A 23,081-nucleotide genomic window follows, 5' to 3' on the forward strand; every position below is an offset into this window, starting at 1 on the left:
CTCGCCTGCGGGGCCTCCCGCCTCCCCGGCCCACTTCCGGCCCACCTCACAAAATGTATTTCTTAAATAATAAGGCTTGAAAGTCACAATGACTCCTTGATCCATGGGCTGTAGAATGGATGTTGTGTCAGCAGGCATGAAAACATGAATCTCACTGTCCATCTCCATCAGAGCTCCTGGATGACCAGGTGCATTGTCCATGAGCAGTAACATTTTAAAAGGAATCCCTTTTTTCTGAGCAGTGGGTCTCAGCAGTGGGCTTAAAATATTCAGTAGGCCATGTTGTAAACAGATGCGCTGTCATCCAGGTTTTGTTATTCCATGTATAAAGCCCAGGCAGAGTAGATTTAGCATAATTCTTTCAGGCCCTAGGATTTTTAGAATGGTCAATGAGCAGTGGCTTCAACTTAGTTACCAACTGCATTCTCCCCTAATAAGAGAGTCAGCCTGTGCTTTGAAGCTATGAAGCCAGGCGTGACTTCTCGCCAGTTTTCCAAGTCCTAGACGGCATCTCCTTCCAATAGAAGGCTGTTTCATCTATATTGAAAATCTGTTGCTCAAGTCCTTCAGGAATGACCTTAGCTAGATCTTCTGGGTCACTGGCTGCAGCTTCTACATCAGCACTTGCTGCTTCACCTTGTGATTTTTTTTTTAATGTCATGAAGACGGCTTCTTTCCTTAAACCTCATGAACCCACCTCTGCTAGCTTCCAGCTTTTCTTCTGCACCTTCCCCACCTCTCTCAGCCTTCACAGAATTGAAGAGAGTCAGGGCCTGGCTCTGGATTAGGCTTTGGCTTAAGAGAATGTTGTAGCTGGTTTGAACTTCTATCCGGACCACAGAAATTTTCTCCGTATCAGCACCAAGGCTGTTTGCTTTCTGATCAATCATGTGCTTACTAAAGTAGCACTTTTCATTTCCTTCAAGGACTTTTCTTTTGCACTCACAAACAGCCAGCTGGAGCAGGAGGCTAGCTGCCGGCCTGTCTCAGCTTTCCACATGCTTTCCTCACCAAGCTTAGTCATTTCTAGCTTTTGATTTAAAGTGAGAGACATGCGACTCTTCCTCTCACTTGAACACTTAAGAGGCCAGTGTAGGATTATAAATTGGCCTAATTTCTTTTCTTTTTTTTTTTTAAAGATTTTATTTATTTATTTGACAGAGAGAGAGAGAGACAGCGAGAGAGGGAACACAAACAGGGGGAGCGGGAGAGGGAGAAGCAGGCTTCCCGCTGAGCAGGGAGCCCGATGCAGGGCTCGATCCCAGGACCCTGAGATCATGACCTGAGCCGAAGGCAGATGCTTAACGACTGAGCCACCCAGGTGCCCCTCTTTTCTTTTTTTTAAGATTTATTTCTTTATTCCCGAGTAGGGGAGGGAGAGAGGGAGAGAGAATCCCAAACAGACTCCTTGCGGAGCGTGGAGGCCAACATGGGGCTCGATCCCACCACCCTGAGATCAGGACCCAAGCCAAAAATCAAGAGTCGGACACTTAACTGACTGCACCACCCAGGCACGCCAGTTGGCCTAATTTCAATATTGTTGTCTCAGGGAATAGAGAGGCCCAAGGAGAGGGAGAGATGGGAGAACGGCCAGTCAGTGGAGCAGTCAACACACACATTTATGGATTAAGTTTGCTGTCTTATATGGGTGCAGTTTGTGGTGCCCCACAATAATTACAATAGTAACATCAAAGATCAGGGATCACAGATCACCATAACAAATATAATAACAATGAAAAAGTTGGAAATACTGAGAGAATTACCAAAATGTAACACAAGAGACGTGAAGTGAGCAAATACTATTGGAAAACTGGTCCCAATAGACTTGCTTGGTGCAGGGTTGCCACGAAGCTTCAGTTTGTAAAAGACGTTAATATCTGCAAAATGCAATAGAGCAAAGCACGATAAAATGATGTCTCCAAAGCAGTAGCCTCAATTTAAGGACAAAAGTGAGAGTAGGAGGCAGAGCAAAGGAATAGTCTTCATCTTTCTCTCACCCAGACGGGTTTGATCAAGACAGTTCCCCCGAGTTCATTTTGGACCAGGTTGTTTTTTGTTGTTTTTTTTTTTTTTTTCACGTATTCATCAACTATTTGAGGCCCACCCTTTGTCAGGCCCTGTGGTCAGTGCTGGGGATGGATGGAGCGATGACCAAGGCAAACAGGAGCTGTGCCCTCAGGGAACTTAGAGTCTCCGAGGGAGTCACCTACACTAAGAGGGTGCTTCCTGTTCTCCTTTTACTTCCTGGGTCCCTACAGGGAGGTCGGGGATGATGGTGAGGGCTCCCTAATTTGGGCACATGATATGGCCTTGATGGGACTTTGACTCAGAGACTCTTAAGTGCAGACTCTCCAGGCCTGTCTGCAGAGTTCCTACGCTTGGGATGAGCCTGGCCTCGGCCTGCGCCAAGAACCCCTGCCTGTTTCCTTGGCACATTAATGGGGTAGAAGTTTATGCCACCCCCTCTGCATCCCGGAGACACGGAGCCACTGCATATGATAAGGCACTGGGTTGGGTATGATCCACTTACCCGCAACTTCCCGAGCACATGGCCTCATCCATACCACTGTGTGTTTACAAGGCTGAGGCATGTGCTCTGCTAGCCCCTGGCCCCTGTTCTTGCCCCCTTCCTGACCCTCTGGGACTGGCCTCCTCCCTTGAAAAGCCTCTTTACTGCCACCTCCTGAGGTGAATGACTTCCCTGTTGCCTTTTCAGGCTAGCAAAACACCTTTGAGTGCCTCAGCTCCGGGAGCATGGCATTCAGATGCAGGCTGGGCCAAGATGATGTTTTACAGATGGAGAAACTGAGGCACAGTGAGATCAGCTAGCTACTGCTTGTCAGGACCACCCAGGTCTTAACCTCTCTCGGTCCCCCATTTGGTATACCACTCTCAGCAGGAAGGCAAATTATCTGCCCCTAGATCACTTCCATTCTCCCTGATCCGGGCCATGAGGATAACATGAAAGAACACGGCATGAGAAATCTTAAGGAAATAAGATTCATGTTTTATTTCCACAAAGAAACCCCAAAGTAGGAAGCTTCTCCTGAAGAACTGTCACAGTGACTTCAGGTCACAAAACAGAGTAGGTGAAGAAAGTGGCAGGTTTAGCCGATGAGGTTTCTGGACAAGGAGACCCCCCAGTGCAGCTGGAAGAAACGAGGGACAGACAGATCAGGTTCAACCTGGACAAAACAGGTGTCAGCACCCAGACCAGGCCCGACACAGGGAGAGAGTTGGGGGCGGGGCACAGGTGCGCTCCTTGATGGCTGATGTTGTTCAGGGCCTCAGTTATGATTGGAAATAATTTTCTAGAGGAAAAGAAAGAGCAAATAGTAGAATGTGGCTGCCCCTGAATGTGTTTAAACCGGGTACCCTTTCATCCAGCCTCTACGCTCCCAGTTTTTTGGTGTCCTCCCTGTTTCACCTGCGCATCCCCTTACCCTTGCTTCTCCCTGAAACAGATTTTGTGGTTTTGCCAAGTTTATCTGTTGCCCCTTCCCCACTGGCAACTCACTTCTTCCTGCCTCTGAGCCTTTCTCTGCAGTTCCCCCAGACCCTTCTGTCACGTCCCTCTCCTCCACCTCCCCTTATGGCTGTCCCTGCACGGCCCCGCCTCTGGCAGGCCTTCACTCAGCGCTCAGAGGGTGCTTTCCGAGTGTCCTTGGTCATTTCCTGATGAGCCTTTCTCCACGCCCCATGCTGGGGGGTCTCCTTCTCGATGCCTTCAGAACATCCACCCAAAGCAAAGCGAATGCCAAGATCCCAGCCCTGCCCCTGGGGTGGCTGTGCCTCAGCTCCTGGATGCAGGCTTGCACCGCTCACTCTGACACTCACCTACCAGAACTTCACCCACTGCAGCAGGCCAGGGCGCGCCCGGGAAGCCTGCAGGACAGGGAGAACGTCTGAGTGGCCATGGCCCTGGCCCTGCACACCCTCTGGCCCCAGACCCCTTCTCTCAGGAGCCAGATTTTCTCTGCCCCACTACTCACCGAGGAAGAAGGCGTGGCTCCCCCCTGGAAAGAGATCAGAGGAGGTGATGTGGGGCTACAGTGACCTCTGCCATGTCTTCGGGGCCCAGAGGCAGGCTCAGACCCAGATTATCTTGGAAGTCCTTGGGTCTCACTGTGGACATGCAGCCCACGGACTTTCTTTCAAAGCAGATTTATCATCCTAAGTACATTTACCCAAGATGAGCACACACTGGCCAAGTAGAGTGAACAGAAGGTAGACAGGTAGATAGGTGTCCTTCCGCCTGCTAGGTGGATGGGTAGAAATTGGCCACCAACCATTGGCGAGCGGATACCCACGGGCAGCATTAACTGCTTCTTTACCGGCTTCCAGTCAGGAGGTGACTCCTGATCTCTCAGCAGAAAGTCCTGTCCCTGAGGCTAGGGGCTTCCTTGTTCTGAGAGATGGAGGGAAATAGCACCCGTTTTTTCTTCACCAGCATAATTAGTATTTAGCATGTTCATTTACTGAATTTATAAGATTGCTTTCTTTGCAACTGAACGAAACAAGTCGCAGAGTTGTTTTGTTCTGTTTTGTTTCTGTTATCTCCTTTGTGGAACGAAGCATTAATTTCCCCACCAACCACAAGTTTCTGGGCAAGCCTCCCCTAAGTGTTAGTGTGCCCCCCTCTCGCCCTGCCCCCCACCCCCACCCCCCACGAAAGTCAGCAGTTAAAGAGGTGGAGAGAACATGGGAAGGCTGCTAGTTTTGCTGTGTGTCATGTGAGTTTTTTTGGAGCTGTATATCACTCTTTGAGAGGATGTTGGTTCCCAGTTTCCTCCAGGGCATGTGACACAGCTGCTGCCCCCTTGTAACCTTTTCTGAGTGGGTGGGTGTGGAGAACATTGAACCTCCCACCCTCCACTTCCAGATGGCTCTCAGGGAGCCCGAGTCTCCCTACACAGGGGGCGAGACATGACTTTCAAAATGAACAGGAGTCAGCCTCAGCTAAGCCTGGCCGGGAGAGCCTCCCTCCCTCACCCCCCATGCAGAGACCCCAGTGGGGAAAGAGGGCAGTTGGAGTCTTACCTGAGAGGGGATCTTGGCTGCGTTCTGCCCACCAGAGGGAGTAGGGTACACCTGCTGGTTATAGGTGTTCTGTGGGAAAAAGCCAGGGGGCGGGGGGAGCAGGGTGTTGGTAGAAGAGAAAGGATGAGGGCATTTTGCTGTGGAATAAATATCCTGGCTCCTGGCCTGGGCCAGACCTGTCTCTATGCCCCCGCCTTCACTCCACGTGTCATGCATTTTTTTCCATAGAATCTTCCTTCCGCCAGCCAGAGCCCACGGTCTCACCTCACTTACAGTCCCAATCCAAATGGCCCTTCTTCCCCCTTCCCTGGTACCTCTCCCGGCTCCTCGAGTGTTACTCGGGAGATGAAGGCAGGAGACCAAGGAAATGAGTGAGGTTTGATTCAGATGGTCAGGTGGCAGAGATGTCTTACCTTAGAAGTCACAGCGGCCACCTCTTGCCGTCCCGAGCCAGACTGAGAGAACAACAGAATGGGGGTGTGGAGGAAAGCAAATTTCAGATTGGCCAGCCCTGAGAACCAGACCGAGAGGGACCTGGGGCCATCAAAGGCAGTCTGAGGGCAGAGCGACTCACCTGACTGGCACTGCCCGACCTCTTCTGGAGCGAGGACGCATCAGCACCCTGGAAGGGAGAGAGCCGCCGTGAGGGTGTCCTTGTCCAAGGTCCTTAGGGCCCTGCCAGACTCGCGGGGCTCCAGCAGCCTGCTGCCTAGGCTCTGCCCTCCCATAGGAGCACCAGCACCCACGCACCCCACCGCACCACTCTCCATGGTCCAGGATCAGCACTGCCTCCAGAGAAGGCAGTGAGCCTGGAGGACACTGATGACCCCGATAGATGCAGGACAGATTTCTACACTCAGTTTTGGGGAGCGAGGCACCCCCACCCCCAGCCGTGCATCTGGAGCTTCGGCAGGCCGGCCTGGGACTGAGCAGGAATGGCAAGTGAGCGAGGCCCACACGGCTCCCTTGGGGCAGACACGGCACCTCAGCCCCAACCCACCTTCTGCCGACACCAAACCCTGCTCCCTCCTTAGCCCTATAATTCCTGTTCACAAACACTGTTCCCATAGGGTTCCTGGAAGGATGGCCTGTTATCCTCAGCAAACAGGCAAAGTGAAGTGATTAGATTGGCACTGGGCCGAAGGAGAGAGAGAGAGGGGAGAACTGCAAGAAAGCCCATCAAGCCACGTGAGACACAGCACCGGTGCACGGGCCATCTCCCCCCACCCCCACCCCCAGTCAGGGCAAGTGGAAAATTAGCAGCAGCGGGAGAGTTTAGCTTCTGCGACCACCCCTTCTCCACTTGGAACCCCCACTCCCACCCCCCCTACACACACACACACATACACACAGGGTTAGGATGTTCCTCCTAACTCTGACTTAACTCCCATTGAATTTTAGCCCCACTCTTAGCCCTAACACTGAGGTCACAAACTGCTTGACCACAGGCCTCCGGGTATTTTTTTGCTTGGCCTGCATTTTTAAATCAAATCAGTTGTGAACAGTTAAAAATCAGATTTCCATCAGACGACACGGCCACACTGGTTATTCATGAGTGCATGACAACACGCACCTGGAGGGCCCTGACCTCCCCCTTTGCGTGGCACCACCTGTCCAGCCTCATGTGCCCGGTCCACACAGATGAGTGAGTGGGCAACCTTTGCGTCAGTGCCCAAAGGCCACTGGCCGTGAAGAATTAAGATGTGGCCTTCTGCAGGACCCCTCCTTCCCAGAACCCAGATACTCAGACCTTCTGCACCTGCTCACGCTTAACCATGGCCTGACCTGCTCCCCTCCTGCCTCCTGTTTCCTTTCAGCCTTCCTCCCTAACACCCCTTTCCCAGTTCTGAGAGTTCACCCCAGCTCCAGGCCCCTCTCTTCCCCATCTCGTGTCCCCTCCCCCTGCTCACCCTGCAGTACCCACCCAGCTGAGGCTCCCCGGGAGCCAGGCCACGCCCAGCAGGACCAGCAGCAGAGCAGAGACAGTGGCTGGCTTCATGTTCCTATGCCTGTGGAGGCCCCAGCCCTGGGCTTCAGCTTTTATCCTAGGGAGGACTGCCCACCCTACTCCTTCTCTAGTGACTCACTGGCTCCTCTCTCCTACCCCACCCCCACTTAGTGTTGCAGAAAGGGAGGAGAGTGGGAAGGGAGGGAGGCGCCCTCTCTCAGCAGGGAAGGTAAGCAACAGGGACTGAATGCAAGCCACTGCCAAGAGCCCAGGTCCCATGTCCCCAGATTTGGACTTCCTGATCCCAAAACGAGAGGTTCTGCCACTCTTACCTCAATAATGGCTTTCCAGTTCAGGAAAGGGGTGTTGTGTTTGAAATCCTAGCGGGAGGAGAAGACATGAGTGGGCCTCAGAGCGGGGAGTGTGGCAACTTGTTGGGAAGTTTCAAGCTCATGTGCAAGAATGGGTTTTGGTGCCTGGGTGTGGTTTGGGGTTAGATGAAGATAAGCATACCAGAGGTTGAGGGTGTTAGCACTTCTGATGGTATTCGGGTGAGATTACCCATCTCAAAAATGAAAAGAGGGCGAATTTTGTGACAGGTGGGCTGGAGCTTGAGGAGGTGGGGAGAGGGACAGATGACCAGATCCCCAGTCCTCTGAAAAGTGAGAGTTCTCCTACCTCCCAGAGTCGGCTGAAGTAGAGCAGGGCGCGTGTGCTGGGGCGCGGGACTTGGCCCTGTAGAGGAAAGGCAGGGTGCAGGTGAGCAGGAAGCCCGGCCCCTTGCTCACCTACACCCCTATTCCTGATACCACCATTGCTCAGCCTTCAGAATGTAATCGTGCCTAAGGTTTGGGGAGAAGCTGGGTGTCTTTTAGAGACACCAGGAAACTGCTTTTTGCTGTGGAATAAATACCCTGGCTCCTGGCAGGGGAAGCAGAGGGAGAGAGATTAGATCTCTGGAGCTGCTAACCAGCCCCCCTTCCCCCCACACACACCACACTCTTCACTCTCCCTGCTTCCCCAGCCTCTGGCAGAACCTCACTGCAGCCAAACCTCGGGACCGGGACCTGCCCCCAGGGCTTCCCGCCTTCTTACCTGCCCTTCCACCCCCAGCCCATTTGCCAAAGCTACGGGGGCTGCGGTTGATCCTTCCAAACCCCCCTGGAACAACAATGGAGACATAAGAAAGGAGCAGAGACCGGAAGTGTGGGGCAGCTACGGTTTATTTCAAGGGTAAGGGTTGAGATTAGTGGTGGGGTAGTGGGGTTTTAAGAAGGGGTGGGGGGGTTCCCATCCATCTGGTAGCTCCTTGTCTGGAGGTCACGGGGTGCGAAAGCTCCTCTGGTCCTGGGCAAAGAAATAAGTTCTAAGAGGGAGCTCAAGGAATAAGAATTCAGGGCCTAATTGGCCAAGTCAGGGATGGATTAGGCCTCTGCTCCTGAAATCTGCAGGGATCATTTTGCCCATGGCTGTCATCCAGCCAAATCCAGATATTCCAGTTTGGGATGGAACACCTCACACTTAGCAAGAACTGTTACATATAGTCTCCCTGTTGTCCCTGCTCACTGGCCCCAGTGCTCAGCTCCCTCCCTGTGAAGACGATGGGCCTTCTGTTCTCCTCTCTGCCCATCTCTGGCCTGCCCCCCCCTTCCTAGATCTGCTCCTGGGGGAGCTGCCCCAAATGGATCCTGCCTAACTGTGAGCGCTCCCTTTACTGCCCCTCCCCCCAGATGTGCAAGAATGTCCACTGCCTTCCTGGCCCCCAGGAAGTATCAGTCTGTGCCTCTGACCCTAAGTTCCTCGTGCTCTGGGGCCTCATCTACCCCAGCTCCATGGTAAGGAGCCTCGCGCCTACCAGAGACCATTCTCTCTAAAACAGAAACAGTCGGGGCACCTAGGCGGCTCAGTTGGTTAAATGTCTGCCTTCCACTCGGGTCAAGATCTCAGGGTCCTGGGATCGAATCCCGCATGGGCTCCCTGCTCAGCGGGAAGCCTGCTCTCCCTCTGCCTGACGCTCCCCCTGCTTGTGAGTGCTCTCTCTCTGACAAATAAATAAATACAATCTTTAAAATAAAAATAAAGCAGAAACAGTCCATTTGGCTCCTTTAGTTCATCCAAACCTGCACCGCGCTGCACTTTTACTCTCCCACCTTCTTCCCCGAGTTGCAGACTTGGCCTTGCCTGAGGGTAGGGCTTTCTCTTCACCTCCCTGTCTACCACCACCTTGTCTCCCCCACAAGTTTTAGAGGGCAGGGAGCCTTGTCTTCCTTCTTTTACGGTAAGGGTCCGAAGCCCAGCTGCTGGGGTGACTGTGCCGGGCAGCGCCCTGTGGCACCTGGAGAGAAGCAGCCGCTAGTCAGCTCTTGTCTGTCAGAGGAGCTTGAGCTGGAGGAAAGAGAGCCCCGCATTGCCTCGTTTTTCAAGAGAAGCCAGAATTCCGAGTGTTTTATAAAACCTCTCAGTTTTTAAACTTTGGCAACTGATTCACAGTGTCTTTAAAATTAAAAAAACAAATGGATCAAACAAAGCACATCAGTGGGCCGTCAATTGCAACTTCTGCCTTTGGTGTTTGTTCATGCTGTTGGTCTGCCTCTGCTCTGGAGGTGCGTCTGCTATTTAGGTGTCAAATCAGCCTGGCCAGGGGTTCCCCTGAACATGGGAGGGGTGGGGGGGAAGGAGAGAGGGGTTCTGGGCCCCGAGTGCCTCCTAAACTCACGCACACCCAGGGTCCAGAGCGCCTGGCACGCAGCCGGCACCGGGCACACAATCGCTTCCTTTCCCTTCTCTCCCGGCGTCAGTCCTCCTGGGGACCTTGAGCGCCTCCTGACTGTTCAGTCCTGCCCCCTACCCTGCCTCTGCTACCTCTCTGGTTTCCTGAGGACTAGGCCTCCTCACTCTCCCCTTAACCTTCCAGGTCTCGTTGGAGAAACTGAGGTTCACGCCTGTTCAGTCTGCACACTGAGACATGAAAGAGGCCCATTCCTTCCTCATCCTGGACTCCCAGCTGTTTCCAAACCACCCCCTCTTCTCAGCTCTGCCTCCTTCCTCTTTTTGTCCTTTTTTTAAGCACTGGACAAAACGCCCTTCCAGCGCCACCATCGTTTTCCCCAGCTCCCCACTCGGGGGGTTAGCAGTTAGCTTTCTTCTGCTTCCCTCTCCCACAGAGAGCGAATGGTACGGCCTTCCAGCCCTTACCTTGTTTATGGCATCCCAGTTAATGAAACCCAGCTTGGATTTAAAATTCTGCAGAGATTAAAAAAAAAAAAAAAAAAGATGGAAAATGGCAAATTGAGTTGTAATGTAATGTTGGCTCGGGGCCTCCGGGCAAGAGGTCAGGGGCCATCACTGATGTTCAGTCCTTCTGGAAAGAGGACTTCAGCCTAAAGGGCAGAGGGCCAGAGCTTTGCTTTTCCAAAGAGTGAGCAGAGAGATCTTGCATGAACTCACCTTCCAGAAAGTGTCAAAGTTGAAGAGCCCAGGAGACGTCTGAGAGTTCTAAGGAACCGAAGAGAAAGGGGATGAGAGTAGGAACTCACCCTGTGAGCGAAAGGCAGGGGCAGAAGCTCTGGGGGTCAGGAGGGGAGGCAGGGATTGCTTGACACCATGGTCCCGGCCAAAGGTGGGGTAATGCCTCCAATCACCAAGGTATTGATCCCACTGAGAGTGTCACCTCTTCCACCGGACCCTTTGCCACTGGGTAGGAAGGGGGGACTATTGTCCAAGCCCTGTGCCTCCTGTCATGCATGCCACCTATCAGCCTGCTCCTGGCCCACCATCTCTGCCTTTGCTCAAGCTCTGTGTACTCTGTGTAAAGCTACCTCCTCTCCTTTTTCACACAGCGGCTAGGAAATCCCACCTTCTTGGAATGATTTGCCACTTATTCCTAGAATAACCCTGCCCAGTCCCTTGAATCATATTCCTATTCTGCCTCCCCCAGAGCCTGTCCCCAAAATGCTGCTGGGAGCTAATGTGTACTCAGCCCCACCATGCACCTAGCACAGTGCCTTATCCCGCCACATTTCCTGTGTCTCCACAGGAGACATCTCCACTTGACAGATGAGGGAAGCAAACTCAGAGCTGTCCAGCAGCGTGCCTCACGATCTGTCTCCTTGTCAGACTCCAGTGTCCAGATCCTGAGCCACCTTGCTCTGGTTATGGTGCAGAAAGCTCTGCAGTAACTGTGGGGTTAAGCAAGGTAGGTTTTGCCGTTCCCATTTTACCCAAGAGGAGGCCCAGGCTCAGGTCAACTGCCCTGCCTGAAGATGCACAGATGACAGGTAGGACAGCTGTCCTCTGAACCCCCATCTTCTAACTCAGAGGTCACTGCTTTCCCCTTCTCAACACTTCTTAAGTATGGTTTCCAAAAATAGCCCCTTGACCATTCTCCTGTTACTTTTGGCTATGTTTCCCCTCGCAGTGATAATACACAGTGCGGATCACAGTTTGAAGAAGGGAGAGAATGGATGAACCAAGGAGACAGGGATTCCAGACCCCTGTCTGGTCTCCTGGTGGTCACTCACCACAGAGAGCAGCTTGCAAGAAGATACTGAGGTTTCTGTTTCTTTTCCCCGTCCCTTAGCCTTCTGTCCCCACACTCTACCACCCCTTCTCCTAAAGCCATCCCTGCTCACCTGATAATTGTCTTCGGGGCCCCCAACCAGGCGACTGCCCTCTTTGCTTATTTCCTGCGGAGAGAGAAAATGGAGAAGAGTCGCTGAGGAAGCAGGTAACATGCAGGATGAGAGGGTAGGCAAGCAGGATGTGGGCCAGGGACTCCTGAATCAGGGGACTGACGCACGAACATAGCAGAAGATTTCCCAGAGCCCCAAGAGAGGCTCTTCTCCCTGGAAAATCTTCTTTCAACTTCCTGTGGATTGGGTTATTGCTCACTTACAATACTTATTGGCGACATAACCATCTCCTTATATTCACTTCTGCAAACTGCCCAAAATCCAACAGGAAGGGCCTTTGCCACAAAAGTATCTGAATTGTCCCCTGATTTTGAGGCAGAAGCCAGCCAGCCTGTTGGACTGAACTGATTCAGACTGCGGGACACAGTCTGGGCAGATGTGTTGAATTGGTCAGAAAGGGGATGCTGGCTAGAGAATCAGCAGGAGACTAAGTGGCACAGAAGTCACCTCGTTCCTCTCCTCCTAAGTTAGAGGGAGGTGCCTCTTGAGTCCCACTTTCCCGGGACTGAGATGAATTCCCCGAGGTAAGATCAAGACCAGCCTGCGGTGCGGGACTATCTGCACTGTTAGCATTGCTACTGCAAAGTTGACCTCCATCCCATCTCCCGCCACCAGTCTCTACCCTCAAGGCCGGTCATCTCCTTACCCTGATGTCACCATAGCTGCCGGAGCCTCCCTGTCCTTCTCCAGAGCCCTGAGGGATGAGACAGTGCAACAGAGATCATTGTTTTAGATCTTAGGTCCATCCCTACACCTTTATGTACTGATTTAATACAGTTCCTCTAAAAATCCTCATGGAATTCTCTTTTGGAACTGGTCAAAATAATCTTGGAATTCATCTGGAAGAATAAGTGTTTAAGAATAGGTGAGAAAACACTTGGAAAAGACAGGCAACAAAGGAGGACTTGTACTGGCAGATATTAAGGTACCATAAAGAAAGCAGCGGCACAGAACAGATGAGTCAGTTTAACCAAATAGAACTCCCAGAAGCTTTCCCAAAATATGAAGGTATTTACAAGTGACATCGTACATCAGTGGTGTAAATAATTCAATGTGTGTGGCTGGGAACACCAGTTAAATATCTGGGGGGGTGCAGGGGGCACTTAGTTATACCTTGCTGGTCCCCCCTTCTGTTTTTATCCGGTTTTCCCTTCGAGAGCACATAGCTCTGATCCAAAGTGTGGGGCAAGTCTAGCCGAACTGAGGAATGGGACTAGATTGTATACAGCAAAGTAAAGCCCAGATAGATTAAAGAGTTAAATAGAAAAAATGAAAGTATAGATGTATTAGTAGTTCCAGAAGAAAATTGAGGCCCTTTTCTTTTCAAGAGCAGAAACCGTAGAAGAAGAGACTGGTATATTTGACTACCTGTTTAAGACTTTGATACACAAAACACTAGAAAAGAGTTACAAGCCGGGAGCTTTCCTAACACCTGTCTACCCACAGAGGTTAGTATCCTTAATATCCAAGGAGCCTAATATTCAGGGAGCCTTCTCCCCATCGGCTGCGCTCACACCAGCGGACATCGGCCTTGCCCGAACCTGGGAGAAACCAAAATCTCAGCCCCACCCCAGGCCTGCTGACTCAGAAGCTGCATTTTCACAAGACCTCTAGGTGATTCGTGGGGACCTTAGCATAACACGTCCTCTTGTCAGTGCTGCAGGTGCTGACAGGAAGCCCAGATTTCCAGAATGACTAGGAGGGAAGTGTACCCATTCCAAACCCAGTTTCCAAATGCTATTAAAGAGGTCACGGTATTCTGTTCACCGGCCAGGTAGGTGTAGGTCGTTTGAAGTGATTATGTTTCTAAAAAGGACTGGTTTCTATGTAATTTTTCACAGCCCCATCCACGGTATAAAGTGAGGCACATCACATAAGGATTTGCAATTATTACTTTGGAGATTGTTAATATTTGTAGGAGTATGCGTTTGGTTTCTTCCCCACAGACGGGGCCGGGATGGAGGTTAGCCTTAGGAGTGGCGCCAAGCAGGAGTGGGCACAATCCCAAGTTTGGCTCTCACCTGACCCCCAGATCCTCCGGATATGCGGACTTCATTCCCTGGGCTGTCACACTGTGAGAGAGACGGAGACAGTTTTCCCTCTGTTGCCACCGAGACCCCAATCCCAGCCCCCACACTGCTAGCCTGCAGCCGCCCCACCTCAGCCCATTCTCAGCTCTGGCCGGTGCTCTCCCAGCTCCCCCATCATCCGAGGGGCCGTAGCACCCCTTCTTTCCCCTCCCCTTCAGGGAAAGGAGGCCGATCTGTGCAGGTGTGCCCTCAGCGGACACTCACCCCGGGTTTATCTCCGCCGCCACTTCCACCGCCATTTCCGCCTCCACTGCTACCGGAGGAAGAGCCACCATTGCTACCCCAGGAAGAGCCGGTATTGTGTCCCTAGGAGGGGAAGCAAGAGTCCACACAGCAACTTTTTTTCTTATTATTAAAGATTTTGTTCATTTATTTAACGGGGAGAGAGCACAAGTAGGCAGAGAGGCAGGCAGAGGGAGAGGGAGAAGCAGGCTCTCCGCCGAGCAGGGAGCCAGACATGGGACTCGATCCCAGGACCTCGGGATCATGACCTGAGCCGAAGGCAGCCGCTTAACCGACTAAGCCACCCAGGCGCCCCTCCACACAGCGTCTTAGAGGGACTCAGCGGGAACCAGATAGTTGCCAGGGTGTTATGATTTGTTTACTCCCTTCTGCCCAACCTCCATCTCTTCCCATCTTGAGCCAGCCGGCCCCTGAGGCAGTAATTCGGAGCACAAGGGACAGGTGTGGCCAAGTGTATTTGGAAATGTGGGACAGTTTGGGGATTCTGAGCTGCTGTCCTCTCCCCCCGCCCCCCCATCACCTGCCTGAAGTGAAAAGGCCTCTGGAGCCTAACGTCTTAGAGCCTTGACGGTGGTACCTAGGGGCTCATTCGGTCCGCCCCCTGCCTCTCCTCACCCCTCCCTCTCCTGGAACCTAGAAAGAGCAAGAAGGGACCCAGAGAGGCCTTACCTGGGAGCCTGAATAGCCGCTTTGATCAAAATTCCTAGAATTTTCTAAGGGACGGTCCTAGATTGGGAGGGAAAGCAGGTAGTATGAGGAACAGTAAATTAAAGCAGCTTATGTGACCTGGCTCGTTCTCGTTACTTCCCTCTTCTTGCCGCAGACGTTTCCCAGATACCCAAGGAAGCCAACTGTGCTCCCGCTTTGTGGGGCCCCCTCTGTGGGAGAGCCACGCTCTGTGGCTGCCCGGCCATGGTCTCCTCCCGGACCCCTCATGTGCCCTGTATTTATCGGCGTCACCTACACCACAGTGCCGTACGTGTCCTGGTCTCTGCGTGTGTGCAACACGCTTGCCCCCGTTCTCTTGGGAGCTTCCCAGGCCGATGCCCGGTTTCCTGTGTCCACCTGTCTTCTTCCCTCTGCCAGCGCCCTCTCTAGTCAGATCTGCCCCGCGGCCGCGGGAATCAGCCAGGAGGCAGAGCGTCCCCACCCGCGCGCAGCTGAGCAGAAGGGAGCCAAGCGGGCGGGCGCAGGCCAGGCACCTGTGCAGGGGCGTCACCCGGCTGTGTCAGGAACCCTGCCTGGCAGGGCCGGGCAGGTGGGGGGCAGGAGCTGAGGAGCCCCAGGATGGCGAGCAGAGGAGCAGAACTCACCCAGCTGGGCCCGTAACTGCTGCCACCACCACCGCTGGCACCTCCGCCGCTGCCTCCCTAAGGGGCAGGAAGAGACCAGAGTGAGAACATCAGGAGTGTTGGCTTCCCTCCCTCGCCTCCCTCTCTGGCTCCAGCATATTTCCTGTGCGCAGTGGAGGGAGCCGGCATTCTGTCGACTCCCTGCGCAAAATGCCTCTGATGGCCTGTCCCCTTACCCCTGAGCTGCTGGAGCTTCCGCCTGAGCCGGATGGCGGGGGGTTGGTGCACTGCGGAGGAAAGTTTCCAGGGATGGGTGAGTTTCCAGACTTGGGTCAAAGCCATCGCCACAGGCCAGGCTCTCCTGCTTCCTGTGGCTTGGCCTTCTTTCCCCACGTGCCCGTGCCCCTTCCCTCCCCTCTTCCTGACCCATCTCTTCCCTGTCAGTCTGCCTTGTACCTCAACCCCCATCCTTCTTTCTTTCCTGTTCGTCTCTCCTACTTTCTGTCACATGCACCTGGACACCCTCTTCTTCCTGACTCTTCCCCTTACCTCTGTGTGTGAGTTGCTGCCTCTCATGGAGCCGTAACCGGGTTGGACCACAGTCCCCTGCAGAGAGGGGTACGGACAGAAAGATGAGGGAGGTGTGGAGAGCGTGGGCTTGAAGGGCAGGAGGTTGTAAGCCTCGGGGCTGGGGTGGTTGCTGTACCTGAGCGTTGGTGCCCGAGCTGAAAGACCCTCCATTGCTTCCTTGGCCCCATGGGCCTCCCTGAGAGTGGGCTCCAAAGCTTCCATCTGAACCTCGGGGGTATCCCTGGCCCCACGGAGTCCCTGGCCCTCCAGGATTGCCCTGGCTGTGGCCTCCAGAGCCACCCTGGGAGCCAAAGATGCCATGGCCTCCAGATGGAGGCTGGCCGTTGGTTCCCTGCAAGAGCAACACACCTGCACTGAGTGTGTGTGCCTTACCCCCTCTCTGATGGGGGGCGGGGGCAGCACAGCAGGACATAGGCAGAGGCAGGTAGAGGGAGACCCCAGCGTGGTAGAAGAAGGATGCATCATCACATGGAGGGAAGCCACCCCAGATAGCCACAAATAAGAGACCCAGTCATCCTTCCAACTGATTCCCAAGATTCTCAACCCAACTGCCCACAGCGTCCCGTTTCCACACCCAGCTGCCAGCTACTCACCCGAGCACCGCTGCTGCCAGGCATCCCCTGCCAGGAGCTGTGGACAGCATCCCCTCCATGTCGAATGATGTTTTCAACCTGCCTGCCAGCCTCACCCGCAGTGTTTCCAAGGGCATGGGCTGCTTCCCCCATGCTGTGGCCCATGACCTCCCTGGTTGCGGAGCTGGCTGCCCCTCCAGCCCCTTGGCCAACAGCCTCTTCGACTCCGTGGCTAATGGCCTCTCCCACCCCCTTTCCAATGGCCTCTCCCACCCCCTGTCCCACGGCCTTCCCAGCACCTGCTCCAGCACTCTCCCCTCCTCTCGGCAGTGGGCCAGCCCCCCCACTGCCCAGGCACAGGGCCAGCAGGAGGCAGGCCAGGGAGCCCTGTGACTTCATCTCTGCCTCACTCTTCTCCCTCCCGTCTTCTTCCCACCTGAGCTTCCTTCGCTTTGCCCTTCCTCCCCCTCCGTGTGCCTGCGTGTGCCCTCCTCTGCGCTCTGCCCCCTGACTTCCTCTGCTGTCCCCCTCAGTCCGCAGCCTTCTCTCTCCTTTCCTGGACTCCCCTGCCTTCCCAGAGTCTCCTCCCTGCCACCACTCCTTATACCGTGGCCTGGGAGACGGGGACAGGGCTGGGTAGCCCAGAGTCCCTCCCTCGTGACTCAGGGCCAGCCACCGATAGGGTAATGAGCTGTAATTGTGAGCCTGAGAGTCTGTGTTGAAACAGAGAGGGGAGCCCAAGCATCAGGGAGGGGGGACAGAATGGGATAAGGCAGGTGCCAAAGTGTTCCGATTTCCTAACCCCAGGAATTTGGGGCGCAGGGTGGGGATGGGGACATCTGAGGAGATGGTTGGTTGGTGTCTCCTCGAGGTGATGGGGTGGAGGGTCTCAGGAGAAGGGAACCCCAGGCGGGACCCAACCGGGAGGGAAACGTAGGGAGCCCAGCGGGGCGGGACCCACCCGAGGGGTAAGCCAGCCTGGCTCAGGGGCCCCGGGATGAGCGGCAGCTGCCCTCTCTTGGCCTTGCTCTCTCAGTTTTGGCGGCCTTTTTCTCTCCCATCTCTCTTCCCTCCCATACTGCCACCTAAAGGTGACTGTCCTCACACTCTTCCATACCTCCCAGCCCACAGAGTCTGGCAGCTGTGAGACTGCCCTCCGCGCGGACCCCAGGTACCAAGGAAGGAAGTGGCCAGCCTGAGAGGGGTCATCAGGGCGTCTCAGCACTGGGGCTGCTCTTGGCCGAGAAAGCTGGGTGCGGAGCAAGGAACTGGGCGGGCCAGCCACCCCCAGGCCATGAGTGGGAGGGAGCAGCTGACCCAGGCACCCATCCTGTTTACCTGGCCCACAGGGGCACGTGTGTGAGCTCAGAGCCTCCTGAGAGGACCGGTACTGCTGCTCGCCCCACCCACCCCCAGTCTCCCCAGGGCCTGGCCGCACCAGCGGGGGAGGAGGGGTCAGCGTGAGCCCCCACCCCACCCCCTTCCAGGGCCCCAGGTCAGCAGCACGGCCCTCTCCTCGTCCCAGCTCAGGACGCAGGGCTCAGGCATCTTCCCCATCTCGGCCCTGTCCAGCACCCGGCTGCTTCTCTGCTCCCAGGACCCCTGGGCCTCCCACTCGTCGCCGGCCTTGTATCACTGGAACTCATCACCAAGTTAGGAGGGGCTGGTTTCCATCTGCCTTTCCCAATGTCTCTCAGTCAGTCTCTCCACCCCAGCACCCGCACCCCAACTTGTAACATCCAACACCTCTCACCATGTAAACACAACCCCTGTCTGTCCTGGGCACCTACTACCTCCCTGTTATTCCACCTCTCTTTAATGACAGTGATAATGGTGGTAGTGGTAACCATCATCGTAATTGTCAGTGCAGCTCCAGTCTATCCACAGCTCTGTGTGCCCAGCGCCGGACCAAGCGCTTTAAGGCTCACACAGCCCTGGCAGATAGTCTTAGTATCCCCCCATTTAGAGACAGACAATCTGGGGCTCAGAGGGGAATGGTGGTGTGTGGTAGAGCCAAAGCCAAGCCCAGGCCTGCTCCACTTCTAAACCCTGCTCCCAGCACGTTCTTTCGTCCTCTGTCTCAGACCTCCCCCCCCCCCCCCCCGCTTGTCAAAACCTTCACTCTTCTCTGGATGGAATTGGTGGTGGCTTTGCCCTGGGGCCTTATGGAGGGCAGGGGCAGGGGGGCAGGAGTAAATCTGAGGCCTCCGGATTGCTGATGGACACCTCGGCCCCTGAGCCGGCTGCCTCCGCGTCCAAGGGCAGGACCATGGGGCTGGAGGTAGAGCGCTCCCTGCTTCAGAGATTCATTCCCACACTTCCCTCATGGGATACCACCTTCACCGTGGTATGTATCTGCCCCCTGACCCAGCTCTGTTACTAGTGTTTTTCTTTAAGCCAGCTTACTTTCTTAAGCATATTTTATGTCGCTACTGTAAGTGGAGAGCCAGGATCACTTGCCCATAAAGAGAAAGTACCAGAAAACACAGAAGGAGATTGGCAAGTATGAGGGAGGTATTCAAGGCACAGGAGCACAGAAGTTGAGTCTTCTTCTCTAACATAATCAGAAAGTTTCAGAGAAAATTGAGAAAAGGGCACGGCTCTCACTGTGTGATTCAGACTTATTCAAAGCCATGTTCCTGAACCAGCTGGATTCTCCCATGCACTCCCATGCTCTGCCTTCTGGAGAAAACTACCCTCAGGCATCTCTGGACCTGAGAGGTCACCTCACGTGGTCTGCAGGCATATTTATGAAATACCTGTTGTGAACCAAATAGAAGGCTAAGTGCTTCCACATGCATGATCTCATTTAATCCTTACGACAACCTCGGGGCGGGGGGGCGGGTAGACATTCCCATTTTACAGGTGAGGTAACTGAGGCCCAGGGCTGGTAAACACATACATAATAGCGTATTTAAAAGAGATGGTGGTAAAATGGTGCTGTCCGAATATGACCCAGGTCTGTCTGACTCCAAACAGCTTTTTCTCCTACATCCATGCCTCCTTGGTTCTTGTACCTAATGGCGTCCACAAATCTGAACTGCCTGACCTCATGTCCTCTGATTTCAGCTTTTCTAAGTCACTATTTCATTCATTCTGTAAGTATTTATTGAGTACCTACTGTGCTGTGTGTCACACCTGTTCTAGGCACGGGGATACAGTGTAGAAGATCATCTAAATCTCTCTCCTTAGGGAGCTCACATTCATTGTGAGGAGGTTGGACAATAAACGTATCAGGTGGTGAGCACTAATGAAGAAAAATAGAGGGAGGTGGGGGACTAGAGAAGACAGAGTATTTTAAATCGGGTAACCAGGAAAGGCTCTTCAAGATGTGACCTATGAACTGACACCCAAAGGAAGTGAGAGAGTGAGCCATGAGGACGTCTGGGGATAGGGTATCCCAAGCGGAGGGACAGCAGTGCAAAGGCCCTGGGGCAGGAACCTACTTACTCTATTTGAGGACCATTGTGACTGGAGCAGGGGGGGGAATGGGAAGAGTTGAAGTCAAAGTCAAAGAGAAACTGGCCCAGACGGGGGGACTTGGGGCCATTGTGAGGATTCTGATTCTTATTCTGAATGAAGTAGAACCAGGGGAAGGTTTTGACTGAGGAGGGCTGTGGTCTGACTCAGTGTTAACAGGGTCCCTCTGAGGAACAGGCTGGGGGGCAAGGGGCAGGAGGTGGGTACAGAGACCAGGGAGGAGGCTTCAGGGTGGGGGGTGGACAGAGGCTGGACTCAAGCAGAGAGAGGAGATGGGGCTTTGGATCTGGGTGATGTCTCTGCTCCCCTCGGTGGTATCCCGAGCCTCCAGCTGGCATCTGCTGATCCACCTGTGCGCAGTACCTATCCTGCCGCCGAGCTTCAGATCCTGACTCCTCCCCTTACTAGCTGCGATCTTAACCCACCTGTGCAGCGGTTTCCTTGTCTATCAGAGGCAGGAATGCAGGGGTGAAGTGAGGGAATCCTGGCGGGGTGCTCAGAACAATGCCTGGCACGCTCCTGTGCACTCACTATGTGTTCTTGCTAGTGGTGGGCACGTTGATGTTGGAGTATTTGCTTGGCAGTTTAATTGCGAGACACATACACAGGCACGCACACACCTCCTGAAGGCAGAAACTTAATTTTAAAGAGGACTTATTTTGAAGTAGCCCCCCTCCTCGCCGAGGGTCCCAGGGAGGCCAGCCATCTCGGCCACCAGCAGAGACCAGCAGCTGGGAAGTGCTCGTGACTAGGAGGAGCCGGGCCATCACCACTCACTAGCTGGGCGGCCTCAGTCTGGGAGGGGGAACCATCATGGTGCCTGGCTCACGGGGAGCTCGAGAGGATGGAATGAACCTGTCTGTAAGTGCTCAGCACAGACGTAGTCAGCACCCAATAAAAGAGAGCCTCCCCTCTGTTAGCTGCCAGCCATCTGTGCCTGGCCTCGGCCTCTCCTCTGGAACATGTTAGTCTAGGGGGAAAATGGACATTAAATGAGTAAATATATAATTACACATTGTCATAAGCACTGTGAAGAAAAAGATCAGTGTGCCAGGCCAGAGAATAGAAAGGTGGCCCTTTGGGTGGTGTGGTCAGGACAGCCGACACCTGCAGGGTAAGGAAGCACTGGCACAGGGGAAAGAGGGACACAGAGAATATTCCTGGCGGACGGAGGTGCACACCGGACCCCGAGACAGAAGTGAGCCAGGCCTCGTTTACCCTTGAAAACCGGCTAAGTTCTTTTCCAGAAGCCTCCCAAGATTGACACCCCCCCCACACACACACACCCCCATAGGATTATCCCATATCACTTTGACACTTTCAGGACCCCCATCCAAGTAAACCCAGCAACAAAATGTGCGTACAAATAAAATCGGTGAAAGCTTTTACTTCAGGAAAGAGAGATTCCCTAGAATATGCCCTTTCCAGAAGGGACGACTCCAGTTTGTATGAAATGAGCTCCAGCACAGAGTAGACCCTCAATAAATGTGTGATGTGAATGAATGCTTCTTGTTCATTAAAATGCGGGAAATGGACAATTGCCATTTAACGTATTGATGCGTGGCTGCATGGGTAGATATGTGACAGATGGACGTGTGATCAAGCAAGGAGAGTAAACTGTTAATGGTAGACTATAAGGGGTGGCTACGCAGGTATTCACTATAAACCTCATCTTTATGGTGCGTTTGAAATATTTTCAAATTAAAATATCGTAGGGGAAGGGAAGGACCATAGGTCGTGAAAATGATGGTATTCTACAAATCAGGAAAAATGCAGTGAACATGAAGTCTCGGGAGCGTCACCTTTATTGTACACATGCAGCCCCCACCCCCACCCCTCCTGGTGGCATCTAGTTCTTTTCGATGCATTGCTTCATATTTGTTTTCATATTCTGTTTATGCACCTTGTATCCCCCGGGAAGCCTGTAAATTCCCCAAGGGCAATTTTGGGCCTCCTATTTTTGGTCCCACAATTGATGGAATTTTGGTGTCGGAAGCTATGTTTGCAGTCCTCCCCTGCAGACAACCCCCCCAAGACACACACACACACACACACAAGCACACACATATACAGAAGGAAACTGTGGCCCCCAGAAGGGAAGGAAGCTGCCCACAGGTACATGGTCCTACTAGGAATGCACACCTCCCGGCACACAGACCGGTGCTTGGCAAGCCTTCTAGAGACTTTCTAGGCAACCGTGAAAGGTCAGGTTCTGGCAGTGGACAGCCAGGGCCCTGGGCCCTCTGAGCCTCCGTTTTCCTCATCCATACAATGGGGATCACAAAAGGGCTTCTGCCTTTGGGTTATGAGAGGCTTAAATGGTTTCAGCTCTTCACACAGTACTGGAAGCTAGCTAGTGCTTAGTGAACAGTCGCTGCTGTCATGCATCTGAAAACCGGGCCTTCTGTGTCCCCTTTCCTGTCCATCTTAAGGAGGCCCACCCTCCTGTCACCAGGGTGCTTTCCCCCTGGGCCTTTGGTGCTCCTCCCCATGCAAGCACCTCCCACACGTAGCTTCTTCCTTTCCTGTCTGCACCATTCCCCACTGCTTGATGCCAAAAGGAAAAGACCGTATTTTCAGAATATGCTTTGTCGCTCAAAGTCCTTTCCCCTCCACTTCCTGACTATGTGACCTTGGTCATGTTTCTTAACCTGCGGGAGCCTCCATGTGCTTCTCTGTAACAGAACCTCTTACCTAAGGAGGTGGGGGGGGGGAGGATTCAGTGATGTCATGCGTGGAAAGCACCCAGCAGGGAGCCCAGCATTGCACAACAATTACAAGTTACCATTGTTATTCCTTTGGTGCCACACCCCCCAAACGAGGATGCTACCCCCTTGGGCTCCATCTAGGTTCCCGCCATTCTCTTCGCTGGTGCTTCTGCCCCCACTCTGGCCTGAAGTGGCCTTCTCTGCACAGATGCTCCCCTTAGTACCAAGCACGCACGGGTTTTGCCCACTAGCGAAGCCTGGCTTGTCCCCGTGAGCGCCCTCTTACATCTGACCTGCCTGAAATCTCCAGCCCAGCCTTCCTGTGCATCAGCCCCCAGCTCCTTCCACAGAATAGCAAGGAAAGAGAAGCCTCCCCCCACCCACCCCTCCTCGGGGAGCACAGTGGATCATGATGAGAGTATAACG

General features: G+C 53.7%; 1 protein-coding gene across 1 annotated transcript; it reads right to left on the reverse strand.

Moving 5' to 3' along the window:
* Positions 1–3,025: 3,025 nt before the first annotated feature.
* DMKN (dermokine) lies at positions 3,026–17,008 on the reverse strand. Its single transcript, XM_035725016.1, has 20 exons — positions 16,489–17,008; positions 16,011–16,226; positions 15,854–15,910; positions 15,541–15,591; positions 15,326–15,382; positions 14,682–14,738; positions 13,974–14,075; positions 13,701–13,751; positions 12,326–12,373; positions 11,620–11,673; positions 10,436–10,483; positions 10,184–10,231; positions 7,667–7,723; positions 7,321–7,368; positions 5,615–5,662; positions 5,454–5,495; positions 5,041–5,109; positions 3,993–4,016; positions 3,838–3,885; positions 3,026–3,149 (listed from the first exon to the last, which is right to left on the reverse strand). The coding sequence occupies exons 1-19, from the start codon at positions 16,864–16,866 to the stop codon at positions 3,838–3,840; spliced, it is 1,503 nt and encodes a 500-aa protein (XP_035580909.1). The 5' UTR covers positions 16,867–17,008; the 3' UTR covers positions 3,026–3,149.
* Positions 17,009–23,081: the final 6,073 nt, after the last annotated feature.

The sequence above is a fragment of the Zalophus californianus genome, chromosome 17 (genome assembly GCF_009762305.2).
Source record: "Zalophus californianus isolate mZalCal1 chromosome 17, mZalCal1.pri.v2, whole genome shotgun sequence".
NCBI lineage: Eukaryota > Metazoa > Chordata > Mammalia > Carnivora > Otariidae > Zalophus > Zalophus californianus.